Source organism: Euprymna scolopes, chromosome 11, assembly GCF_053919585.1.
Source record: "Euprymna scolopes isolate OS-2025 chromosome 11, ASM5391958v1, whole genome shotgun sequence".
In the NCBI taxonomy this organism is placed as follows: Eukaryota; Metazoa; Mollusca; class Cephalopoda; order Sepiida; family Sepiolidae; genus Euprymna; species Euprymna scolopes.
The window spans coordinates 16,531,298-16,554,418 of record NC_136492.1 but is presented as its reverse complement, the minus strand read 5'-3'; the positions used below and the strand labels follow the sequence as shown (position 1 = coordinate 16,554,418).

At 32.1% G+C, this 23,121-nt stretch overlaps 1 protein-coding gene across 7 annotated transcripts in view; it reads right to left on the bottom strand.

Moving 5' to 3' along the window:
• LOC145287771 (uncharacterized) overlaps positions 1–23,121 on the bottom strand; it is a 291,321-nt gene that overhangs the window by 8,178 nt on the left and 260,022 nt on the right. For 3 of the 7 annotated variants that reach the window (XM_080135593.1, XM_080135595.1, XM_080135594.1), the window contains 4 exons: positions 21,261–21,446; positions 19,830–19,873; positions 9,030–9,138; positions 3,566–3,677 (listed from right to left, as the gene is read on the bottom strand). In XM_080135593.1, coding sequence (XP_079991719.1) covers positions 3,566–3,677; positions 9,030–9,138; positions 19,830–19,873; positions 21,261–21,446 — 451 coding nt within the window. Of the gene's footprint in view, positions 1–2,627; positions 2,687–3,565; positions 3,678–9,029; positions 9,139–16,749; positions 16,780–19,829; positions 19,874–21,260; positions 21,447–23,121 lie in introns of those variants that run through there. The other 4 variants (XM_080135597.1, XR_013869191.1, XR_013869192.1 and 1 more) reach the window with 4 other exon arrangements.

Sequence of the window (23,121 nt, the reverse complement as noted above, 5' to 3'; positions counted from 1 at the left end):
TGTTACATTAACTAGTTCAAGCATAATTAATAAAATTCTTGAACAAAATCTCATGGCCATGAGTTTTGCATTTGTTTTAAAATACCATGCAGAAATATTTAAAATTTCCTCAGCTACTACAATAATCTATTTATTTACATCTACAGCATTTTTTATCATTTTAATAAAATTTCTAGCTATGCTGGTGTGTTACAGGTTGGAAAAATTTAAGAAACGCAGCGTTACAGAAATTAATTTAATATTCACTGCACCATCAAGATGTCACAATAGAAAAAGACCATCCTTACATTATTTGTAGACATTTAGGCTGATGACACTACCATCTATGGTAGCACATCTAAGTCAGTAAACGACCAAGTTCTCTCCGATTCTCTCTCCTCTGATCTTGAGCACGTGGTACAATGGGGAAAGGAGTGGTTGGTTACTTTTAATGCATCTAAAACCAAGCTTCTCTCTTTACATCAACGTTCTGATCCTTATCTGGCATCAATTGAAATGAATGGCTCTCGTCTTGAAGAGGCCTCAAGTTTTGACAAGCTTCTGGGCTTGACCTTTACTCCTGATCTTAAATGGAACATGTACATCAAATACGTTGCCAAGGCCACTGAAAAAATGGTAGGATCCTTCTATCGATCCAGTAGATATCTCACTGCTGATGCAATTCTCTATCTATATAAGAGCCAGGTACGTCCAAGGATGGAATACTGTTGCCACATCTGGGCAGGAGCTGCTAGAAAGGACTTGTCCTGCCTTGATAGAGTTCAAAATAGACTTTGTAGCCTTGTAGGAGATATCCTTTTCTCTTCCCTGCAACCTCTATCTCACAGAAGAGATGTTGCGAGTTTGTCTCTGATGTATCGTTATTTTCATGGAAAGTGTTCAACTGCGCTCCAATCTATACTCTTCCCTCGCCAATCCTTCACAAGAAACACTCGTCTAGCTGTACACACTATCAATAATTCCCCCCCACTCTTTATCTGTGCCTAAACATAAACGTAGATTCCATGAACAAAGCTTCTTTCTTAGAACTGCACGCCTGTGGGAACTGTCTTCCGTTTTCCTGCTTTCCAGCTGACTACAATATGGTTGTCTTCAAGTCCAACGTAAACAAGTTCTTGATGAGCCGTCCCACTTGTTAACAAATTTACCGAATTTCCATTACTAACGATTACTATATTGTCCAATTTCTACTGTACACTCTTTAACCCTTATCCTCGAGTGGCCTCTTGGCCTTGGTAAGTGGTGATGCCTATGTATGTACATATATATATATATATATATAAAAAAAAAGAGACCAGCTCCAAATGATCAGAAGTAAGAAGCGCACTGTGATGCTAAATGAAGTAGCCATACCAGAATATTATGTGACAAAAAAGAGTCGGCCCTTTGCACCATCAGTTTCAATTGACAGCATTCAAAGGTTTTATTTAAATCATTTTGTGAGACCAAAACAAGCATTACTGATTTGGTTATGACCATGATCAATATTTACTGTGAAAATGACCACTAAAACACTACTCCAATTCCAAGCAAATTTCAATATTCTTTTATTACGGGACCAAATACCACCAAAAAAGCAACATTGGATGATTGCCTGTGGTCAACTAAGTACTGTGAATGCAGTATTTTTTGAAAAGTCTTGCAATTGCTTGTAAAGTTGAAACTGTGTGCATTGTATTGACATTTGATAGCGCTTATGTCAAATCTTGTGTCGCTAAACAGAAAAATTGACAGTTATTTGGTAGGGAAATGCACACACACACACACATTTTCACTTTTATATATAGATTTTATGGAATTGTAATTCTTAGCAACTTTTCATATACTAAAATATTAAAAAATATTTCCAAGCTATATACAAACCTTTACAAAGATTAAAACATTAATTTAACAAAATTAGTTATATTTAATTACCAAACAATACCATAATAATTAAACTGTTAAAATACTATTAAAAATATATAATTTGTTAAAAAAAAAAAAAAAATGCAGTTAGAAATATTTTTTCATTTCAATTTTTTTATTTTTATTTTATTGTGAATAATCATTTTTCACTATGTAAAAAATTACAAGCCGAGCATGTGGGGTCCCCCTCCATGAATGAAAAATTTTCTTTCACCTTGATTAATGTTTGTGCAAAATTTTTAAAAAATTCAAGCCGTGGTTACTGAGAAAAGTGTGAACAAATGAACGAAAAACGATTTTGAGTTTCCCCTATAACATCCTCTAGGGGAACAACCAGAGTTATTCCGAAAAATCAATTCTGGCAAAAATTTACTTCACCATGACTAATGTTTGCGCAAAATTAAAAAAAAAAAAAATCCCAGGTGTGGTTATTGAGAAAAGTGCAAACAAATGAACGAACAATTTTGAATTACCCCAATAATACCCCCTAGGAGAACAACAAGAGTTATCCCAGAAAATCCGTTCTGGCAAAAATTTACTTTCACCATGACTAATGTTTGTGCAAAAATGTAAAAACATCCAAGGCGTAGTTATTGAGAAAAGTGTACACAAAGAAACGGACGAACGGTAGTGAATTACTAGGCCCAATCCCTCCTTTGTCAGGGAACCAAAAAGATTTATGTGTTATAGTGAAAATTTTATGTAAAAACTATCAAATTCCGTTAAAATAAGATTAATTAAAAATTAAATTTACCAATTCTGTAAATGCACTGACAAATTTCTGTAAACAAGAGAAAAGAAGATGCATAGTTAAAGGATGCATTATTTTTTTTTTTTTTTTGTATTTAAAAAATGCGGGCATTTTAATGAATTAATGTGAAAAGAAATTCATAACTTAGAAAAATCAATTTCATTAGAATACATTTTGGTTATGTATCACAGTGTTATTACATGTTTTAATATTTACAATTGTTTCATGTAAAGAACCTTGATAACTTTTGAATATTTTTGTACATGAGGAAATGTATATTCAAGCCTAAAATAACTTTAAGTATCAGGAAAATAGCACCACCTTATAACATCTAAAAATACTGTATTCCAAATCAAGATTTTATTTTCATTTTATTTAAAAGTTTAATAAAGGCATATTTATTTAAAAGTTTAATAAAGGCATATTTATTTAAAAGTTTAATAAACGCATATTTATTTAAAAGTTTAATAAACGCATATTTATTTAAAAGTTTAATAAACGCATATTTATTTAAAAGTTTAATAAACGTTTGAGAAGACCCTCATGCTATACCCTGTCAAAAGCCTTAGATATATTTAGAGCTAACGCTCTACTCTCCTCCGCTTTGTCCAGTGACTGGTATATACGTTCTGAGATTACAGTTAGGATGTCTGCTGTGGAACGGGCTTGCCTAAATCCATATTGTTGGTCAGTCAGAAGTTTAGCATCTGTAAGGTGATGGACTAGAGCTTGGTTAATTATTGTCTCAAATATTTTGGCGAAAAGTGGGAGGAGGCTAATGGGGCGATAATTTACTGGGTCAGTTCTTTCGGAAGAATTCTTGAAAACTGGCCCTACAGAAGCAGTTTTCCAGAAAAAAAAAAAGAAAGAAAAAGAAAAAAAGAAAAGGAAAAGGTTACGCTTGTTTACCTTTCACCCGTTTGAGTTGTTCCCAAAGTTGGTGGTTTATTTGAACCAATAATTCCTTCTCTGTCGAAAGTTCCTCTTGAGAAATATGCAGAGATTTGATGTGATCAACCGCCTGTTCGGGAGGGAATAACAAAAGTAAAAAAATATTAAAAGACAACTCATGATAACTACCTAGTGTTGTCCAGGATAAAAGGAAGATAATAACACTGATAGTACGAGCGCGTGTGTCCCAAAAGAAAAGCCTGCACAATTCTCAGTTACGATGTAATTCACAGTAACCTGTTATGTTTCAGTGGCAATAAGCCTAGTTTGGAGTGAAGAAATGTTTTTTCAATTATACGTCAATCTTTGTGTATACTAATCCTTTTTGTTTCGAAGTTCAATGTATGTTAAATATAATAACAGAACATATATAAAAGGATAACAGTTACATTCCCAGATCACAAATACTTATTTTTTATGCAAAACAACCCTTCCAGCTCACGTTAAAATTCAGTACATTTTTTTACAAATCCATTTCGTTATGCAGAAACAAACGGTTATTATTATGTCAATACCGTCTCTTTTCGTGCATATACTCTTCAGGAAAATGATAAATTATTTGCTTAGATTCTATCTAATACATGACAATATAACTCTGCAAGAAGAAAAGTTCTTACAAAATGGATCTGTAAAAAAAAAATGCACCAAAATTTTTAACATGTTTTGTATGAAAAATAAAAATTGTGATCTTGGAATATAATTATACTGTTATTCTTTAGATACACATGTGGCAAAAACAAAGTCTGCACTTGATTTTTTTTCAAAAGTTGCAAATTTAAGCTAAATTTAATGTAAGTGTTTAAACAAACTATACCGCATTTGATTGGCTATTAATTCTTCTATAATTTTACCTGTTCATATTTGACTTTTAATTGAAATATTCTAGTGCTCACGTCAATTTAAAAAAATAACTTCAAATTGAGGAGGCAAAAAAAAAGTCTGCACAATGGAAAATTGTTATTTAAATGCAACTTTAGGACATTAATGCAACACAAATACAACAAGAACACAATGAACTAGTTAATATTTAGTAGCATAGCACTTCTGCAATTTGACAGCCTGCAATGTTTTGGAAATTCCTTGAATTAGACTGCAGCAATACTCCGGGGAAAGGGCATCCCACTTTTCTTTAATTTTTGTCCAAAGTTCTTCCAAATTTGAAATTTTATTATTGTGTAGCTGTTGCTTAATGTAATGCCATACGTTTTCGATAGGATTGAGGCCTTGAGATTGTGCAGGCCAATCCAAACACGGAATATCATGCTCTTCCAGAAACCTCTTGACATTGCCAGCTGTGTGAATGGGAGCATTATCCTGCATGAAGATGGAATTATCATCCAAATTCTGACCAAAGTAGGGTAGAAAATGCTCAGTCAACATATTAATGTACTTGGTCGAATTAATTCGACCTTGAAAGCAAACTATAGGCCCTGGACCATTGGTACTAATAATAATGCCCAACACCAAATCTGAACCTCCACCACCTTGCAGCGTTGAAACTGAGGACCAAGGATTGTTTTTCCTCCGACGGACGTACTGCCTACCATGACTGCCTAGCCTATTGAACTTGCTTTCGGCACTAAAAACACTTTTGACCAATATGAAAAGTCATGATCTTCATTGCATCTGAAGAAGTCCAGACGGCACATTCTGTTCTTTACAGAAATCATTGGCTTGCATCTTGCAACATATCCTCGCAAATTAAATTCCTTTAATCTGTTCTTGACAGTACAACGAGAGCACTTTTTAACAAGATTGCACTGTTGTTGGATTTGGGGAGTCGTTTCAAATCTGTTTCTTAGGCTGCGGATCTTGATAGTATTGCCTTCCCTATTAGAAGTAACTCTAGTATGACCAGATTTAAGGGCATCACGAACACTGTCTGTGTTTTGGTGTTTTTGCACAGTCTTTCGTACCTTTTTCTCATCACATTTCAATCTGCGACTGATTTCTGAATTGGATAAACCAGAAAGGTGGAGATTAATGAGCTCCTGATGATCACAAAGAGAAAGTCGTGGCATATGGACTAAATGTATAACCTGGAATAACAACAATTATGATTAGAGATGCTTTGTTGCTTGTTGATGGATATTTTAAACTGATTTATGGGCGATAATTTAAGCTGGTCTTAAGCAAATTTGTTGTTTTTGCCTCCTCAATTTGAAGTTGTTTTTTTTTTAAGTTGATGTGAACACTAGAATATTTCAATTAAAAGTCAAATATGAACAGGTAAAATTATAGAGGAATAAAAGGCAAATCAAATGAGGTATAGGTTGTTTAAACAGTTACATTAAATTTAGCTTAAATTTGCAATTTTTGAAAAACTTACAAATGCTAGCTTTCTATTTGGCGGCACTACATATATATATATATATATATATATATATATATAAGCAATATTAAAGTGTGCATATATTTTATAGCATCTCTTTCATCTATATATATAAATTAACATGTTTGTGTGTGAATATTCTTGATACCTATAGAAAGAACTAAAAAATCTACATAAAACTAAAATATTTTTATGTAAAAGTTTCTGGAGGTGACAAAATTCAAATATCTTATATTTTGATGAAGTCTAATCTATAAAACTCACAATGTCTGTATGTTGCTATTTTTTAAAGTGCATTTCCTCCAAGATGCAAGGTTGTTGAGGTGGGTCAAATGATTGCATTTTTTTTTTTTGGTAAACCATTCTTTTATAGGTTTTTTAGCCAGTAAAAATAGCTGCTTAAGGGTCGAAATTGAAACAAAATTGGACTTTGCAGGCTCGTATGCATACGCAAATATGTTTATATGTCAGAGTCGGTTAAATTTTAACATTTTCTTATCCGTTTGACAACAGTTGAAACAGTAACAATGTTGTGGTGAAACTACCTGCGTTATCTATGAATGAACTGATCCAGACAATAAATACTGGAAGACAAGGTTGTAAGGTGGAAGTAGACAAACAACTCAAATTGTTATATGTTCTGTTTGCTACTCCATTCCCGTGTTTTGTTTTCCTTGTGACCCCTTAAACAAGTTTATTCCAATATTTTTATGATAACTTTTATGTGAATTCCTTCCTGATTGCGGCTGAATTTCTAGTTTGGATTCTAGCTGATGGCATCCAAATCTTTTTTTTTTTTTATATACTTTAGAAACTGCTACTATTGGGTACAATATAATAATCAATATAGAATTGGCTCTATAATAATACAAAATTTGCATAAATTAAAATATATCACAATCAGGCAATGCCAGGCAGCTTGCTAGTAAAAAACAAAACAAGCTAGTATACAGACTGTCAAAAATGGCAGACATATGCTTTGTCATTAGCTGAATTTTTTCTTTTTAGATAATTGTTATTTTATCAACTTGCATGAAAAGAGCTGTGTAAAAGATACTTAAAACTGTTCGAATTATGCAAATACCATCAGTAGTTTAAAAGTTACAATTTTAAGAGCCAAAATTTGTTTTTTTTGGACATTTTTCTTTAGAAAAAGTGGACTAAATTACATGCCTCAACATTTAAAAACATTCAGTAATTTCGCCACCATTTATTTTTCAAACTATTCTCATGAAACTTGGCATTCTTATGTAAAATTGTGTGCTCTTTGTAATTATGCAGTCAAATCTGATGTATCTTTTTACCATAAGCCATGAATTATAAATTCAGATGTACAATTTTCAATTTTTTTTATACTGGCGCATGGTATCATAGAGTGGGTGTCTATTCATGAACAAAACTAAGTATTATACTGGTATTTAAATATATCCTTATTGAGAGTAGGTATTTACCTGCTCCCCCACCAAAGGAGAGCTTAATCTGGGATATAACCATTAAATACCTCAAGAGCATTTATGGCCGGTATTTACTATTCCCCTAAAAATTTCAAATTTCAAATATTTTCAAATTAAAGTTTGCAATATCTTTTTTTTTAAATTAAATTGTTAGGTCAAAGTACAGAATAGTTAACAAAACACCCTTCCTTCCCCATGTTAAGAACGGGTTTCTACATAATAGTGTTATTATTTCAGCATAGTAGCATAAGTGCACAAGTACTTTTTATTTGTTATACATTCGTTTTTTGACTACTAAAAAGAACAATTCTACCTTAAGTACGAGTAAGAAGTTATAAATACCATATGAGAAATGCGTTAAAAAAACAAAATAGTATTGTTAGGAAATAAAATTTGACAAACTCAGAATAAAAAATGAGTAGTCTAGTAAAACAAAAACAGAAAAACAGTTTTCTATTTTTAAGAGAATACAAACAAAACTCATTAATGCGTTGAGTTTAGTCTGCGCATTAGCACATAGCAAGCCATTTTCCTGTTAAGTGAATTTGAATTTCTATAAAAGATAACATTTTAAAGAAATTTCCGCACAATTAATAATTATCAAATATTTACATATTATACATAAAAATAATTCTGAAACTATTACTAATTAATATGCCGATTTATCTTATCAATTTGGAAATATTCTTCGTCAAATTTGCTCGGTCATAACTTTGCTTCCTGTGGTCGTAAAAATACAAATCAAAGTCCAGTAGAGATGGACTTCTATGTTTATATAGCCTGTAAAATTTTAGCCATATCCAATCAAATTTGACCCTGCACATGTGTATCCAAACGCAATGTATGAAATGTAAACATTGGAAAAACAGGTTCCCTTTTTGGTGCTGTCATTTTTTACCATTTTTTTTTTTTAACTTGGAGCATAAAAACATTAAACGCATAAAAGCAAAATAAATTAACATCATTGGAATGCTTATTTTGTTCTCTTTCCATCAATGTAATTCTTTAAAAAATTGACCCATAAATAAAAAAGATATAACTTGTTGAAGCACATTAGGTGTGAAATCTTGTCGATGTCCACAGAAGTACAGCACACTCTTGTAATGCTATTGTCATGTTCAGACTAAAACGGTGTTGAGCAAAAGATTCCTTAAAAGTCCACATCTATCAAAATTATATATGAAATTTTAATCACACATGGGAAGACAAGAGAAGTGGTCCCTAATCTCTACATGTCCCTCAATATGCTAAATCTCTATATGCAACCTATAAAGGAGCTATGAGGACAGAACCCCTTTAAAACTTTAAATATGTATAAGAGATTTTAATGAAATTTATACTACATGTAATAGATACTGATTTAGTTTTCCAAAGTTTCAGCTCTACTTACCATATTCTACTGTGATGGGAAGGAAACAATGTGTAGTAAAAAGAAGAAAAAGGACATTCTGTTACAAGCAATACCTAATAATTTTTTAACTCAAGTGAGGGAAGTAGAGTCATTAAAAAAATATATACATACCATTCCATCCTTATAAAAATTAAAATAAATTAAAAATGTTTTTTTTTAAAAAATGTCACATTACATCAATAGATTTTATGGAGAAAAAAATATTTTGAATGCTTCACTACTTACAAAATCCAGAATTTTCCTCTGTGGGAGAAGTTGGATATATTCATCCTTAAATAAAACTTTCTGTAAAAAGTGTAACCCATTAAAGATGGTGCAACGTCTTTCACGTTCTCTACAAGAAAAATGAACAAGCCATGTTTAATAAAAAACACCATTTTCAAAAGATATATATAAGAAATCAAAACTGTAAATTAAATTTTATTTGGTTGGGATTAATATATTAATATATAAATATTTATATTAGGTTGACGTTTACACTTGCTTTCATTGGGCAAACATTCCATTCCTATTACATTTATATGTGCATATATACACACACACACATGATTACAACAGATAAATCAGCAACGGTTCTCAACATTCTTTTAATCATGACTTTCTTTTCTTTTTAATGTATTTTGGTGATCCCTTATAGCTTATTTTATTTTTCAGTAATGTAAAGAAAACCAAAGAACATATATCAACAGTTTATCTTGAAGGAAGACTGAACCTATATTAACATCACATGGACCCCGGTTGAGAACCATTGGGTTAGGGTTTTGTCAAACTATTTCATCTATAATAATTAAGTAAAATACATAAACAACAATATACATACATGTTCATATACTTATATGTAAATATTTATATGCATATATTCGTCCATGTGACTAGATAACTTCCTAAAAAAAAACTCCCAAGGGGGAGTAACTCATGTCAAAAATGCAATTATTGTCAGAAAAAAAAAAAACGAACAAAAACTTGACATAATATAACTCAATGTATGTGTGTTGATGTGCGGCCTATACAAAGAAAGGCTAGAGAATCTACATAAAATCTAATATTTCAACAATAATTTGGTAAGAAAACACTAATTTCAATGTATTCCTTCTGAAAATGGCGAAGCACTTTAACATTTCTTAAACTTCTCTTTGAACTAGGGTGTGAGGGGAGAGAAGAAACTATATGAAAGAGTTATTTTAGTAATGCTCTGGAGGCATCCTTAATTTTATTTGGGTGGTTTTAATAGCACTCAACATAAAATAAATGTAAGATGACAGTTTTAAGTTTGGTAAGAGGTATATCGGAATCCAAAAGTGCTTAACACCCTAGATAGAACAGGTGTGTTTAAATACAGTAAGTGAAAATAAATTCCATCTTTTATTAACTCTGCAATGCCCAAAAGCCATACTAGTAATAATACAATATTATATTTAATGAGTGGTATAAATTAATCAGAAGTGCTCAGTATGATAGATAGAGCAGATGTGTTTACTCGGAATTGCTCGGGAGGTTTGTTCCCTCTGAACTCTGAAACAACTGGGCCGATTTTATGAAATTTCCCACAAATGTACTTTATGTATCAAGCAGTGTTCTTAAGTAGGTTTTGTATCATAAAGTCTTCGATAAGTATTGATAATCAAAAGTCGAAATAATCTGATGAAAGAAGGAACAGCCAATTTTGATCAAAGTTAACACCTTATATAGCCTAACATCACAAGTGCATTTGAGAAGTGTTATTACAACACAAGTTGGAAGGCCCAGCTTATAAAATCAACAGTAGGTTATTTGATATGACGGGTGCGTTCAAATTGAATGTTTTTGTTTAGAGCACAATTGAAGCAAGATACTTGATTTTTGCATGTTAAACTTTAATGCAAGCCATTATTATATAAAAAAATAATTTTATAAAATAAACAGTAGGTTCTCTACAGTGCAATGTAGATTACAATGTATTGTGGACTGTGAGGAGGCATGCGAAGCTTCCTCTCTGTGAACTGTGACGGGTCCCCAACTAGAGCAGGCAATCAATCGATTTGATTGAAAAATGGTCGATTTCACCGATTTTGATGACAAAAATATGGGTACAGCAAACATTCATTGGTCATCATTCAATCCCGGGCAACGTCAGGTTAGACAAAAGTTTTAAATGTATTAAGTAAACTTTACCAGGGAAGACAATGGAAGTGTTCTTGAATCTCTAAAGGGGATTTTTTTTTTTTTTTTTTTTTTTACATGGGAGTCAACTCTTATCAAGGCTCGAAGGTCACTCGAGGATAAAGATTAAAGAGTGTACGGTGGTCATTGAAAAAACTGATCGTTAGTGGCGGAAATTAGATAGAATTTGATTATTTTAGGGTGTGTGACATCAAGAACTTGTTTACATTTGGCTTGAACATGCCTGTTGTAGTCAACTGGGAAGCAGGCCAGTGGAATAAAGTTCAACAGGCGAGCAGTTCTAGGAAAGAAGCATTGTTCATAGAATTTGTGCTTAGATTTAGGCATTGATTGACTAGAAACAATAGTTAGTAGTGGTTGTAGCTAGATGAGTGCTTTTAGTGAAAGTTTGGCAAGATGGAACCATAGATTGAAGCTCAGACGAGCACTTGCCATGAAAATAATGATAGAGTAAAGACAGGCTCAAAACGTCTCTTGTATGGGAAAGAGGTTGGAGGGAGGAGAAAAGGGTATCCCCTACTAGGTTTTCAAGCCAGTTTTTGAACTTGGTCAAGGCAGGATAGGGTACTTAAATCAGCTCCTACCCAAATGGGGCTACAGTACAAGAACATAACCCTTTTAAAACTACAAATATATCCTACGTTTCATGAAATTTATATCATATGTACAGGGTGACCAAAACGTTACTGAAGGATTGAAAATCTTTGTCATTTTACCATTAGTGATTAATTTTTCTTCTCAATTTCATGTGTTTTACAGAGAATATTTAGAAATTAATCATGGATAATTAATACGTATGCAAATTGTGAAATCAGGGGTCAATTATTTTTGACTCAAAGAGCTTATCGATGGCATTTTCATGTAAGAGAAAGCCCAAGTCACAACACAATTCAAAACATTGTTTGCCAATTTGAAAACCAAGGAGCTGTACTTGATCTTCCGTGAACTGGCAGACCTCGAAACGTTATCACAAATGAAAATAGGGAAAGAGTGCGAGAGAGCGTAGAGCAGCATCCTGAAACATCGATTCGACGACGTTCCACACAACTTGGGATATGTCAAACTTCACGACACAATATTCTGCACAGTTTAAAACTCTTTCCTCATGCAGTGCAGCTTGTTCAACACTTGAAGCCTGAAGATTTTCAAACACGAGTTCAATATGCAGTTCAAATGCAAGAACTTGTCCGAAATTACCTCAATTTTCTGCAAAAGTTAACTATGTCAGATAAAACCCATTTTCATTTTAATGGATTCGTTAAACGAAATTACAGATCTTGGGATTCTGAAAATCCAAGGGTAATTCATCAAAAGCAGTTGCATCCTATAAAGTGTGTATTGTGCGGAAGATTATTAGACCATATTTTTTTTTTGAAGATTACAGAATATGATTACAGACTTCTTGTGCACACAAATTCAAAACAAGCCCGGATTATGTTTCCAACAAGATGGATCGCCGGCACATACAGCGAGAGACACCATGAAGTTTCTCAAGAAACGTTTTGGCGACAACATTATCTCTTGCCATGGCAATGTCAAATGCCCACCACGTTCCCCAGACTTGACTAGCCCCGACTTTTGCTTGTGAGGACTTCTTAAAGAAAGAGTCTATGTTAACAAACCCCAAACCCTGCAAGAATTGAAAGAAAACATCAGGAACGAAATAAGGGAATTAAATCGCAATCCAGAGATTCTGCAATCTGCCATGAATAATGTTTTGGAAAGAGCACAAATTTGCAAAGATGAAAATGGGCAATATTTAAAAGACATTTTTTTTCATAAATATTGTTTGAATTTTGCATTTTTATTGTTTTCTTAATTGTCTTAGATTGTGTTAAAATTACAGAAAGATACCATCAAAAATAAAGAATCTATTTAAGTTCAAAACCCTTCAGTGACTTTTTAGACACCCTGTATAAAATTTTCTGTGGAAGACAATGGAAATGGGTCCGCATCTCTATGTTACCCTCGATATGCTGTATATCTAAAAAAAATTGAATTTCAAAATAAAAGAAATACAGTATACGGGATATGTTTTTTTTTTCAGGTTATGATGTGGAATACAATGTTTTTCCTACCCATGGTTACAGAATTTGCCTCACCTTAGTGTTTTTATGTTATTTGATTATATACATGTGTATTATATCCTGTATTTTGTCACTAATTTTTAATATGTACTGTATAAAATTTTGCTTAGGAAATCGCCATATGGCAGGGCCTAACTCCAGAATGCTGTATGTCAATTTTCAAAACAAAAAATTCTATTAATCATTAAGAAAATGTTTTTTTAAGTCATTAGTAAAAATCAAAAAAACAAAAAAAAACAATCAAAAGATTTTTTTAAAATCAATAAAAAAACCAAAACTCAGTAAAAAAAAGATAAAAATCAATTAAAAAAAAATGGCAGAAATTATTAAATGACAAAAAGCAATAAAAATGACAAAAAGTAATAAAAAAAAACGACAAAAACCAATAAAAAAACCCGACAAAAACTAATAAAAATAATAAGTATCTATATATTGTTCTACTTGTTCCTTTCTTAGTTATTCTGTACATTATGCTTTCAAAAAGGCTAAAATACAATTTTTTGAAGGCCAAACAGTTTAAAAAAAAAAAAAAAAAAAAAAAGGCCAAATTCATGAAATTTGGCTTTAAAAATGCCTATCTAGCAGACAAGAATATAAAACTGCCCCCCCCCCTTTGAAATAGTCTTGTTTTCAAATATCAAATGTAATCATGGTTGTAAGTGTGAGATAGTGACTCAAATTTCAACATGCAGAAAATCTTGACTGAAGAAAGAAGTCAGCAGAACATTACAAAAAAAAAGAAAAAAAAAAAACATTCGAAAGAATAAGGGCAAAAAAAAGAATATGATCTTCCAAGAGGTGCTGGACTGAAGTAGTAAATTAAAGATTGTCTGTTAGAATGCATTTGGTCATACATCGAGAACATCACCAACATGACCTCTCACAAGACCAAAGCCAGCCTGATCACTGACATCTACTGAACTCCCGTTGGCACTTGTGGAAAAAGTATGCAGTATCGAAGCGATGATCGAGGCTGATGTCAGCTCTACTACAGAACTGATTTTTTCAATAAAAGTTTTAAAATAAAGCTGAAGTGTTGTTTTCTTTAGGGCGACAAGTTTTATTTGTTTTAAGAGTTGGTACAGGTTATTTTGTGTAATTTTCCCCACTCTTTATCAGTGCCTAAATCAAAACGTAGATTCCATGAACAAAGTTTCTTTCTTAGAACTGCACGCCTGTGAAACTCTCTTCCATTTGCCTGTTTCCCATCTGACTACAACTTGGACGTCTTCAAGTCCAACATAAACAAATTCCTCATAAACCGCCTCCTTAAGTAATCCAATTTATCAGATCTCCATTACTAACGATTACTACGATATTATCCCATTGATTACTGTAAACGCAATAACCCTTATCCCCGAGTGGCCTCCGGGCCTTGATAAGTGGTGACTCCCATGTAAAAAAAAAAAAAAAAAAAAAAATTTCTATATAAGTTAGATAATTATATGTTTATATACTCATATGTACAGGATTCACGTATAAACTAATTGGCCGAAATTTTGAAACACAGGTATATGGGTGCATAGTGTGAGGTATATTTAGTTTAATTTCATTTTATGTGAAGGAAGAAGAACTTATTTTATTCACCACGGGACAAATATTGTTCCAGTTAGGGTTAGGGTTTAAAAAAAAAATTTTTTAAATACAAAATAATTTTAAAAATTAGAAAATAAATTAAAAATCAAACAAGCAAAAACAATCAAATTAATTTAAAAAAAAAAAAAAAATTTATTTACTCATTTCAACTGTTGGTTTTTTTTTTTTATTACGACTTGAAGATTTTAAAGTTTTCATTTTTTTAAATTGTTAGTCAAGAAAAAAAGATTAAAATGAAAGATATATAGTACAGGGCTTTACAGAAAAATTTCCCTTTAGTTGACTTTTGACAACTCATTTACAAGCAAAATAGAAAAGTGACAGGATTATTGGAATATGCCATTTTCGTATTGTGACGAAAGATTTTTCTGTATTTTTCTTAAGTGTAATTTTAAATATGCACCAAATTTTATGTTGAGACTTGAAGGTATAAACATTTGAATTTCTGCGGATCTTTTTTTTTTAAGAGTATATTGTTCTATTAAGTTTTTATTGTTTAAAATGCTCGTTTTATTAAAAAAAAAAAAAAAAAAAAAAAAATGAAGGGTGAAAAGGTATTTTCCACTCAGTAATGAGTTTAGGAAGATTGTCAGTCGAAAAATAAAAAAAATTGCTAAAAGATAAATTTTATTATTTCTAGTCACCACTTGGAAAAAAATCACTTGCAAATGCGACTGTTTCACTCGCAATGTAAAGCCCTGTAGTATAAGACTTTCTTAGCCTTTTGGTTACAAGCAAAGTGTAGTATCTGTTTTGATACTACACTTTATCTTTTCTGTGTTTGGTCAATCAAGAAGAATTCTTTCTAGATTTAGTTATTTATTTTTTTCTTTATACCAATTCAGAGTACCTCTTTTGTGGAGCTGAATTTTCCTCACATTAAAAACAACCTTGTGTTTATAACTGCCCTCATGGGGAGGCAAGTAAACAGAGGCACAAGATAAGGGATATTTTTTCTTTCTTTCCACAAATGTTTAAATGTATCCGATTAAGCCATGAAAATCATCAGATACTGGCATTAAAATCTATAGAGAAATATTCATTTTTAAACGTGAATAAGCAGACATATTTTGCATAAGGATTGGGTGCTTCTCCATTATTAGAGCGAAGATCAAAATACTGAACTTCAAGCAAAACCAATGGTATCTTTTTAATTGTCATGTCGCAGTAATGAAGATATTAGTGTTGGGACAATTAACTAGAATTGGAAAAATCAGAACTGTTAGGGGTATTGGAAAAATCGGAACTTTGGGGATATTGGTTGGTTGGTTTTGTTTTACGGCATATCAACCCTTTTCAGGTTATTTAATGCAGAATTCAAAGATTTTGAAGAAAAATATTTTAATATAATATATTTGTTGTTTTCAAGTCTGTTTCTATTTATCCCATAGTTGTGACCCTACCAGGTACTACCACTCCAGGTCAGAGTGAACCCGGGAGCAATGGCAATTAAAGGGTGGCTCAACACTCTCAAAAGTCCGCAAGCTGGGGCCTCACCACTTGATATAGTTTAAGGTCATATCCAGGACCTTGGGGATATTGGAGTCAGAAAAATTTATACCTATTTTCCAATGCCAAAAATGATTCCTTTAATTATATTTTTTCTTTGATTTTTTTTTTTTTTTGTATAATAATGTCTTTAAATGAGCAAAATTTGTGAGGAGAGAGACATTTTTTTTTTTTACTCACGTTCACCCCTAACAAGGCATATCGCCACTTGGACGTGAAGGGATACTATTTGGGATCATGCCCAGGAAAGATTAACAAGATGTTAGTTTACATTACATTTAAACTTCTGCATATCAGTACAGTCAGGGAAGCAGGAAGGGAATCTCAAAGTCTGTTCGAGGGAAGAAACTATTAGAATAGAAAACTTTCTGGAATTTGGGAACTCAACAGTGAAGGGGTGTGATTTTGTTGCTAAGCAGGTTCATCGGGGATATGTACGTCGAGGGGGCACAATTTTATTAAAATATTTGTAAAACAGGCACAGAGATGCCCAGATGTGCCAACAATACTCCATGCATGGGCGAATGGTGGCCTTGTAGATGTTAAGATGAAAAAACAAAACAAAAACAACAAAACAAACAAATCCTACTTACAAAGTGGATAATCAACAATAAAATGCTTATCTGGGAAATTAAAAAAAAAAAAAACAAGTTTGTTTTTTAAAAAAAAAAAAAAAAAAAAAACCTTCATGAAATATTCCTAATAAAAGTGCACAATAAAAAAAAATGACAGGAATATTTCACTTCTTAATTGATTTCATTTGTTTGCATATATAAAAATCTCATTAAGAAACAAAAATTAAGAAAATTTGACGTTTGCATATTATAATAATGAAAAAATATTGAATTTAAAGTGAAACAACTGGTATCTATGTAATTATCAGGTCTGAAATAGTAACATATCCAAAAATTACAAAAAGCAATAAGGTAGAAAAATAATTATTAATGAAGAGAAGAAATTTGCGAAGTGTAGCGAAACCACTCACTCACTAAAAAAGAGATAAGCTGACAGGGGAGATAAGTTCTGTTGTTTACGTCCTCTAATGAACGTAATTAAAAATGCTGGACAAATTTTATTCCTCATCTAAACTTTATTGAAAACTTTTCATTAATAATTTTTCTTCTACCTTACTGTTTCCTGTAATTTTTGGATATGTTACTATTTGCGACATGACAATTACGTAGGTACCATTTGTTTTACTTGAAATTCAATATTTTTCTGTCAAAAACAGAATTAGTCTTTAAATAAAATTAAATTTAATAAAATAAAAAAAAAGTATAATTTTTTTTGTAAAAAATTTTTAAGTGTTTTTTTTTCTTTAATTACAAAAAAATAAGTCTTTTTTTTTTATTTTACAAATATAAGTTTTTTATTTGAATTTATACATTAAATATATTTATGAAAGTATAAAAATAAAATTATTGAAAATCAAAATAACAAAATTTCAATCATAAAAAAAAAATATCCAATACATAATATTCTCAAAATAGTTGGCTTTGATTCTCTGCTGCCATGACTATAAAAAACGACTAAATGTTTTATTTTTTATCTTTTTACAATTTTGTTAATTTTTATTGTATACTTTCTAATAATGTCCTTTTCATCTATTTTATTTCAATAAATTGCTTCACAATAGAAATACTGTCGAACAAAAAAAAAAAGTGAAGGAACTGACTTGTCTTGTCATCGCTTCCGGTAGCAGCCACACCGGAAGGTAGGAAATAGAACTAATAACAAAGTAGAAAAAAAAAAAAAGGTATAAAAAAATACAAAGATTAATAAAATACATGGTTGAATTAAATCTATTTAGCCATGTATTTAATGGTCATGTTTTTCCCCTTTTATTAAGCCACTAGCATGGGTACCCAGCATTGCCTGAATGTGGAGAAGTGTTATATTAAGGCTATTGAGAAACCAACCTCCTAAAAAAAACTAAAATAATAGTGAGTGCCCATGCAAGCACAAAAAAAAAAAGAAAAAAAAAAAAAAGTTAGCCGCAGTAACCAGGCTTGAACCTGTACCACAAAAGAGGAAAACGAGGTGAAAAAACCACATTGCACTTGTGATGTCACGGGCCTTCAAAATAACGTGTTTTAAACGTACGCTGAGATTGCAAGACGTGAAATACTTTGCAAAAATGTTGACACAAAAACTGACACTTCCTTGTAAAAAACGGCTCAGTTGACGATCAAAGAATTAATCTTTTTAGCCAATTTTTACATATTTGTCATCCGAGGGACAATCTTTCTAACGATATCAATTTTGTCAGTGTTTGTCCCACATGTCGAAATTTTTTGGCAGATATACAAACACACACACAACATTTTCGCTTTTATATAATAGATGGCCATAAAAGTGCTAGCAATAGACAGATGCTACTAAGCTAATTAGGGAATGTATTAAATACAGAACTCCGAAAATGGGACAATATTACATGTTCATTCACACAATTCTGAGGTAGCACGTTCAGGAATACAGAACACAACGTAAAAAGAAAATCATCGGTACATGTTCCGCGCAAACAACGGTGTGATTATGCAGTGAATCTAATGTGAATGTATATCGTTGCACGTTTGGTCTGTTCAGCTGCAGCACAGGTAGTATGTAAGCATCGCAGTGGGGCAAGAAGCACGAAATAATCTGTTACATTCTGGCAAGTAGACAGCAGTTCTAATCCAAGCAGATCATATACTACAAAGGGCATAGGATTGCAGCAGGAAATATGTAGTATATGTCTGATGGCACAACGCTGTAGACACTCAAGAGAACACTTTGCCAACACTAGGCACCCATATTCCAAGTAGGGACGAATCACCGCCTTGTAAAGCCTAATAAGCAAAATGCCATCATAAGGAATTTGGTAGCTCAGGATACACAACATATAAAGCTCCTTATCAACCTTACTATGATATAAAAATCACTTTGTATGCGAGTTCCTTCCTTATAGGTTCCGAAACGGCTGAGCCTATCTTCTGCAAATTTCGCACAAAGGTAATTTATATGTCTGGCAGTGTTCTTAGAAATCCATCCGATAAGTATCAAAAATAGATAAAAAGCTTTTATAGGGGAATATTTTACGTTACACTGGCCAAGGGAGATAATTCTCAGCAAATCAAGGGAGATTCAATTCTCAGCAAATGATTTGTTATTGTTATCTGGAGATATAGCTCAGTGGTAGAGTATTCGACTACAGATCGAATGGTTCCCCTGTTCAAGTCTGGGTGTACCTCACCCCTTTTACTTAGTTTTTTTTTCTTATTAATGAGTTCAGTTTACGAGAAAAGTAAAAGTACCATTTAAAATCGCCGCAAATCATTTCTTTGCATATTTTAAAACTAAACATTAATTAGAAGTGACTTCTCCAGGGCATTCGTTGTCAAGACCAAATATCAGCTGACATGATATTGTAAACAAACACAGACGGAATTTGATTTTTTTTTTTTTTTTTTTTTTTTGCGAATTAGTTCATCGGGCAAATTATTCCTTATAATATATAATATTCAATAGAAGATTCTATAATAATATATATACAATCTGCATAAATTAAAATATCATATTTAAGTATATAGTATGACTGGGCAATGCCAGGAGTCCAGCTAGTTGGATATATAAGACAAATTGTCATCCAACCTGAGATTGCTAGATATTATTATTAAAAAAAAAAAATACTAACCTTGTTTTATGAGCAGTTAATTGCAGTTGATTTCGACGATCTCTCTACAAGAAATTAAATCAAGAAAATTTATTTAAAATAAAAACATTTACAGAAAAAAAAAAAAAAAATTTCTGTAAATAAAAAACAAAAAACAACTTGATCGCAAATGGAAGAGTTCAAGTATAAAAGTGTGAAGGTGCAATGCAAGGAGGGGCCGCAAATAGATTGCAAGAGGACAAACCAGTATGCAGGTATGAGAGGTAGAGAGTATTATGAGCAAGCATATCAAGGGAGTAGCAGTAGAGAGTACAAGACATGCAGGCAGAAAGAAGATACAACATGGAGTATAAAAAATTCTGCAGGGAGGCAAAGAAACACATAACAAACATGCTCCTGTCATTATAGACATTTATACACCAATATATTTGCAACGACTAATAATTAGTTACAGTTACAGAGCATTACAAGTTTAAATTCGTATCGAGACCATTTTTTCTTTTTTAAAAAAGATTTTGAGAACTCAATTTACACTGTCGAGTCTGACTTCGGATTCAGGGTGAAGCGGATGCGTCGGGACTGGCTTCGGATTTCAGGGCGAAGCAGATGCGTCGGGTCTGGCTTCGGATTTCAGGGCGAAGCAGACTCGTCTGGTCTGGCTTCGGATTTCAGGGCGAAGCAAACGCGTCTGGTCTGGCTTCGGATTTCAGGGCGAAGCAAACGCGTCTGGTCTGGCTTCGGATTTCAGGGCGAAGCAGACGCGTCCGGTCTGGCTTCGGATTCAGGGCGAAGCAGCATCGACCAATGACAAGAATCCATCAGAGAAGACCAAGAAACAGAAAAAAGGTCTGCTGACTTTATCATCATATATATATATATATATATATATATGAGAGAGAGAGAGAGATAGATATATATAAAGACAAAAAAACTCCTTCCCTGTAATATTACAAAAAAAAAAAAAAATACTTCCTGAGAACAATAGTTCGATCAATACAATATAAACAATCAGCCCTCATCTAAAAAATCCAGAACTTTAAAATAGAATGATTTTGAATTTTTGAGATGAGGATTATTCAAACGCCTGTTCTTATCCTGAATGTTATTTTCACAAGGTTTTTGGAGGTTGAAGGTTCGATCCTCAGTGCAGGGCAACACTCATAAATACAACTGCAAATTACTTGAAACTTCTATCCAGTCATGGCTAGCAGAACTAAAGCATGCTACCTGAATGAATTAAATAAAAGGTTCCAATTTGGAATTCTGTGTAGATTCTTGAGTTTGAAACGGTGTGAAAATAATAACAATCAAGATGAGAACATAATAATAATACATAAAATAGCTTTAAACTTCAGCTTAAAAGATAAATCATTCGATAAATCAAAAAGAAAAAAAAAAAAAATGCTTCTTGTTAAATAAAATAAAATGTTGCCGAAGGTTATTGTACTTTACCTTAGTTTTCTTTGTGGCCACTCCCTTCTTTTTCCGCGAATATTTAGGGTATGGAAAACGGCTGTTGTTTTGTTTGCTAAGCAAACATGCAGAGTCTAATGAAGGAGGTAAGTGACCCTGTGAGGAATTTACTAACTTTCTCGGCTGATCAAATTCGTAAACAGTTCTCATAACATCTATAGAATTCTTAAAATTTTTGGAGGGCAAAAAAAAAAAAAAAAAGAAAAAAAAGAAAAAATGCTGGGTGCATGAATTAAGAGAAGAAAAATATGGTGCAATGGAAACATCGTAAAAGAATTTTATGCAAAAGATCAAGCACATGCAAAAATAAATTACGGTACTTATTTAGAATTCAACTTAATTGCAAAAAAAAAAAAAAAAATGAAAATACAGACAAATCTTTATGATGTATGTAACGGTCACAGAATGAAGACGTCATATTCCAAAAATCATTTAATCAAGCAGTTTTTTTTTACATTTTAATTAAGACAATCAAAATTTATGATTTTTAGCGATTAAAAAGCTTGGATTATTTTGAATACAAATAAAATCTCAGTAGTTGAATTCAGGATACTTATGCATTTATGTTACTGTGCTGAAATAACGTTATTTAGAAAGCCATTATTAATATGGGGAGGGAAGGGTATTTCGTGATTATTCTGTAATTCCACCTAACAATTTAATAAAAAAAAAAAGGATATTGTAAAACTTGAAAATACTAGTTTTTTAAAAATAGCACAGTAACATAAGTGCATAAGAAGCAAATTGAGTCGTCATCCTTGAATTTTATAAAACAACATGGCAACTGCCATCTCACTCGTCATAAAATTTGATTTTCTTAGTTAAAAAAAAAAAAAAATACTTGATCAATTTATGTGATTTTTGGAATATGAGATTTTCGTTTTTTCATAAAGATTTTTTTGTATTTTTGTTTTCTTTAATTAGGTTGAATTCTAAATAAGAACCAAAATGAACCCAAGAGAACGCAAAACACAGAACTAAAAAGCTGACTTTGGATATGTGATGACTCGCAGCAGATAGCAAACGGGGCCTAAGTGTAGTTTATGACTGAGTGGCCTGCTAGTTTAATGTAATTTCATGAAGTCAGTCTGAAAAAAAAGTTTTGGGTTATATGCGAACACTCTTGGATTAAGGAGAAAAACAGAAAAGTAACGAAACAAAAACTAAACAGCAAAAGAGAAAAATAACAAAACAAAACAGAAAAAAAAACTTAGATAATAGGATTAAAAGTATTAATTATCTATCTATCTATCTAGTAATAAGTGGACAAACCAGCGAACTTGCTAGGCTAAGAAGAGAAATGGTAAAATAATAATAATGACCTTGCTAAGCTAAGAATAGAAATATTGTTTGGATCACTTAAGTTTAGCTGAAAGTTAATTATGAAGATAGTTAAGTGATATGTTTATATATTTTGCTGTACTTAGCTATAATTTAGAAATCAAAAGCAATTGATAAGTGACACTGTTCACGCCACATTTAGATAGGTTACCGGAGGTCACGTTAAGGAGACGGGTCCTTTAATCGGCTACATCACCAAAACTTACAGGTCAAAAAAGATTAGAGCAGAGAATGTGGATTTGGTCACCAAAGTGTGCAGACGTGCTTCAAAAAGGACAGGAAGCGAGGCTAGACAAACACAACATGTAAACATGTAGCAGACTCCTGAAACACTGAAATAAATTTATATTTATAAAATATAAAGTCATTGTCCTGCGTTTCACAAAGAAAAGTCTGGTATGTCTCAATTGTCTTATTGTGTCAGTATGGTGGACAGTCATCACAATGCCCATCAACAGGAAAACAAAGGACCTCCAGAGAGAAAGGTATGAAGCATTAA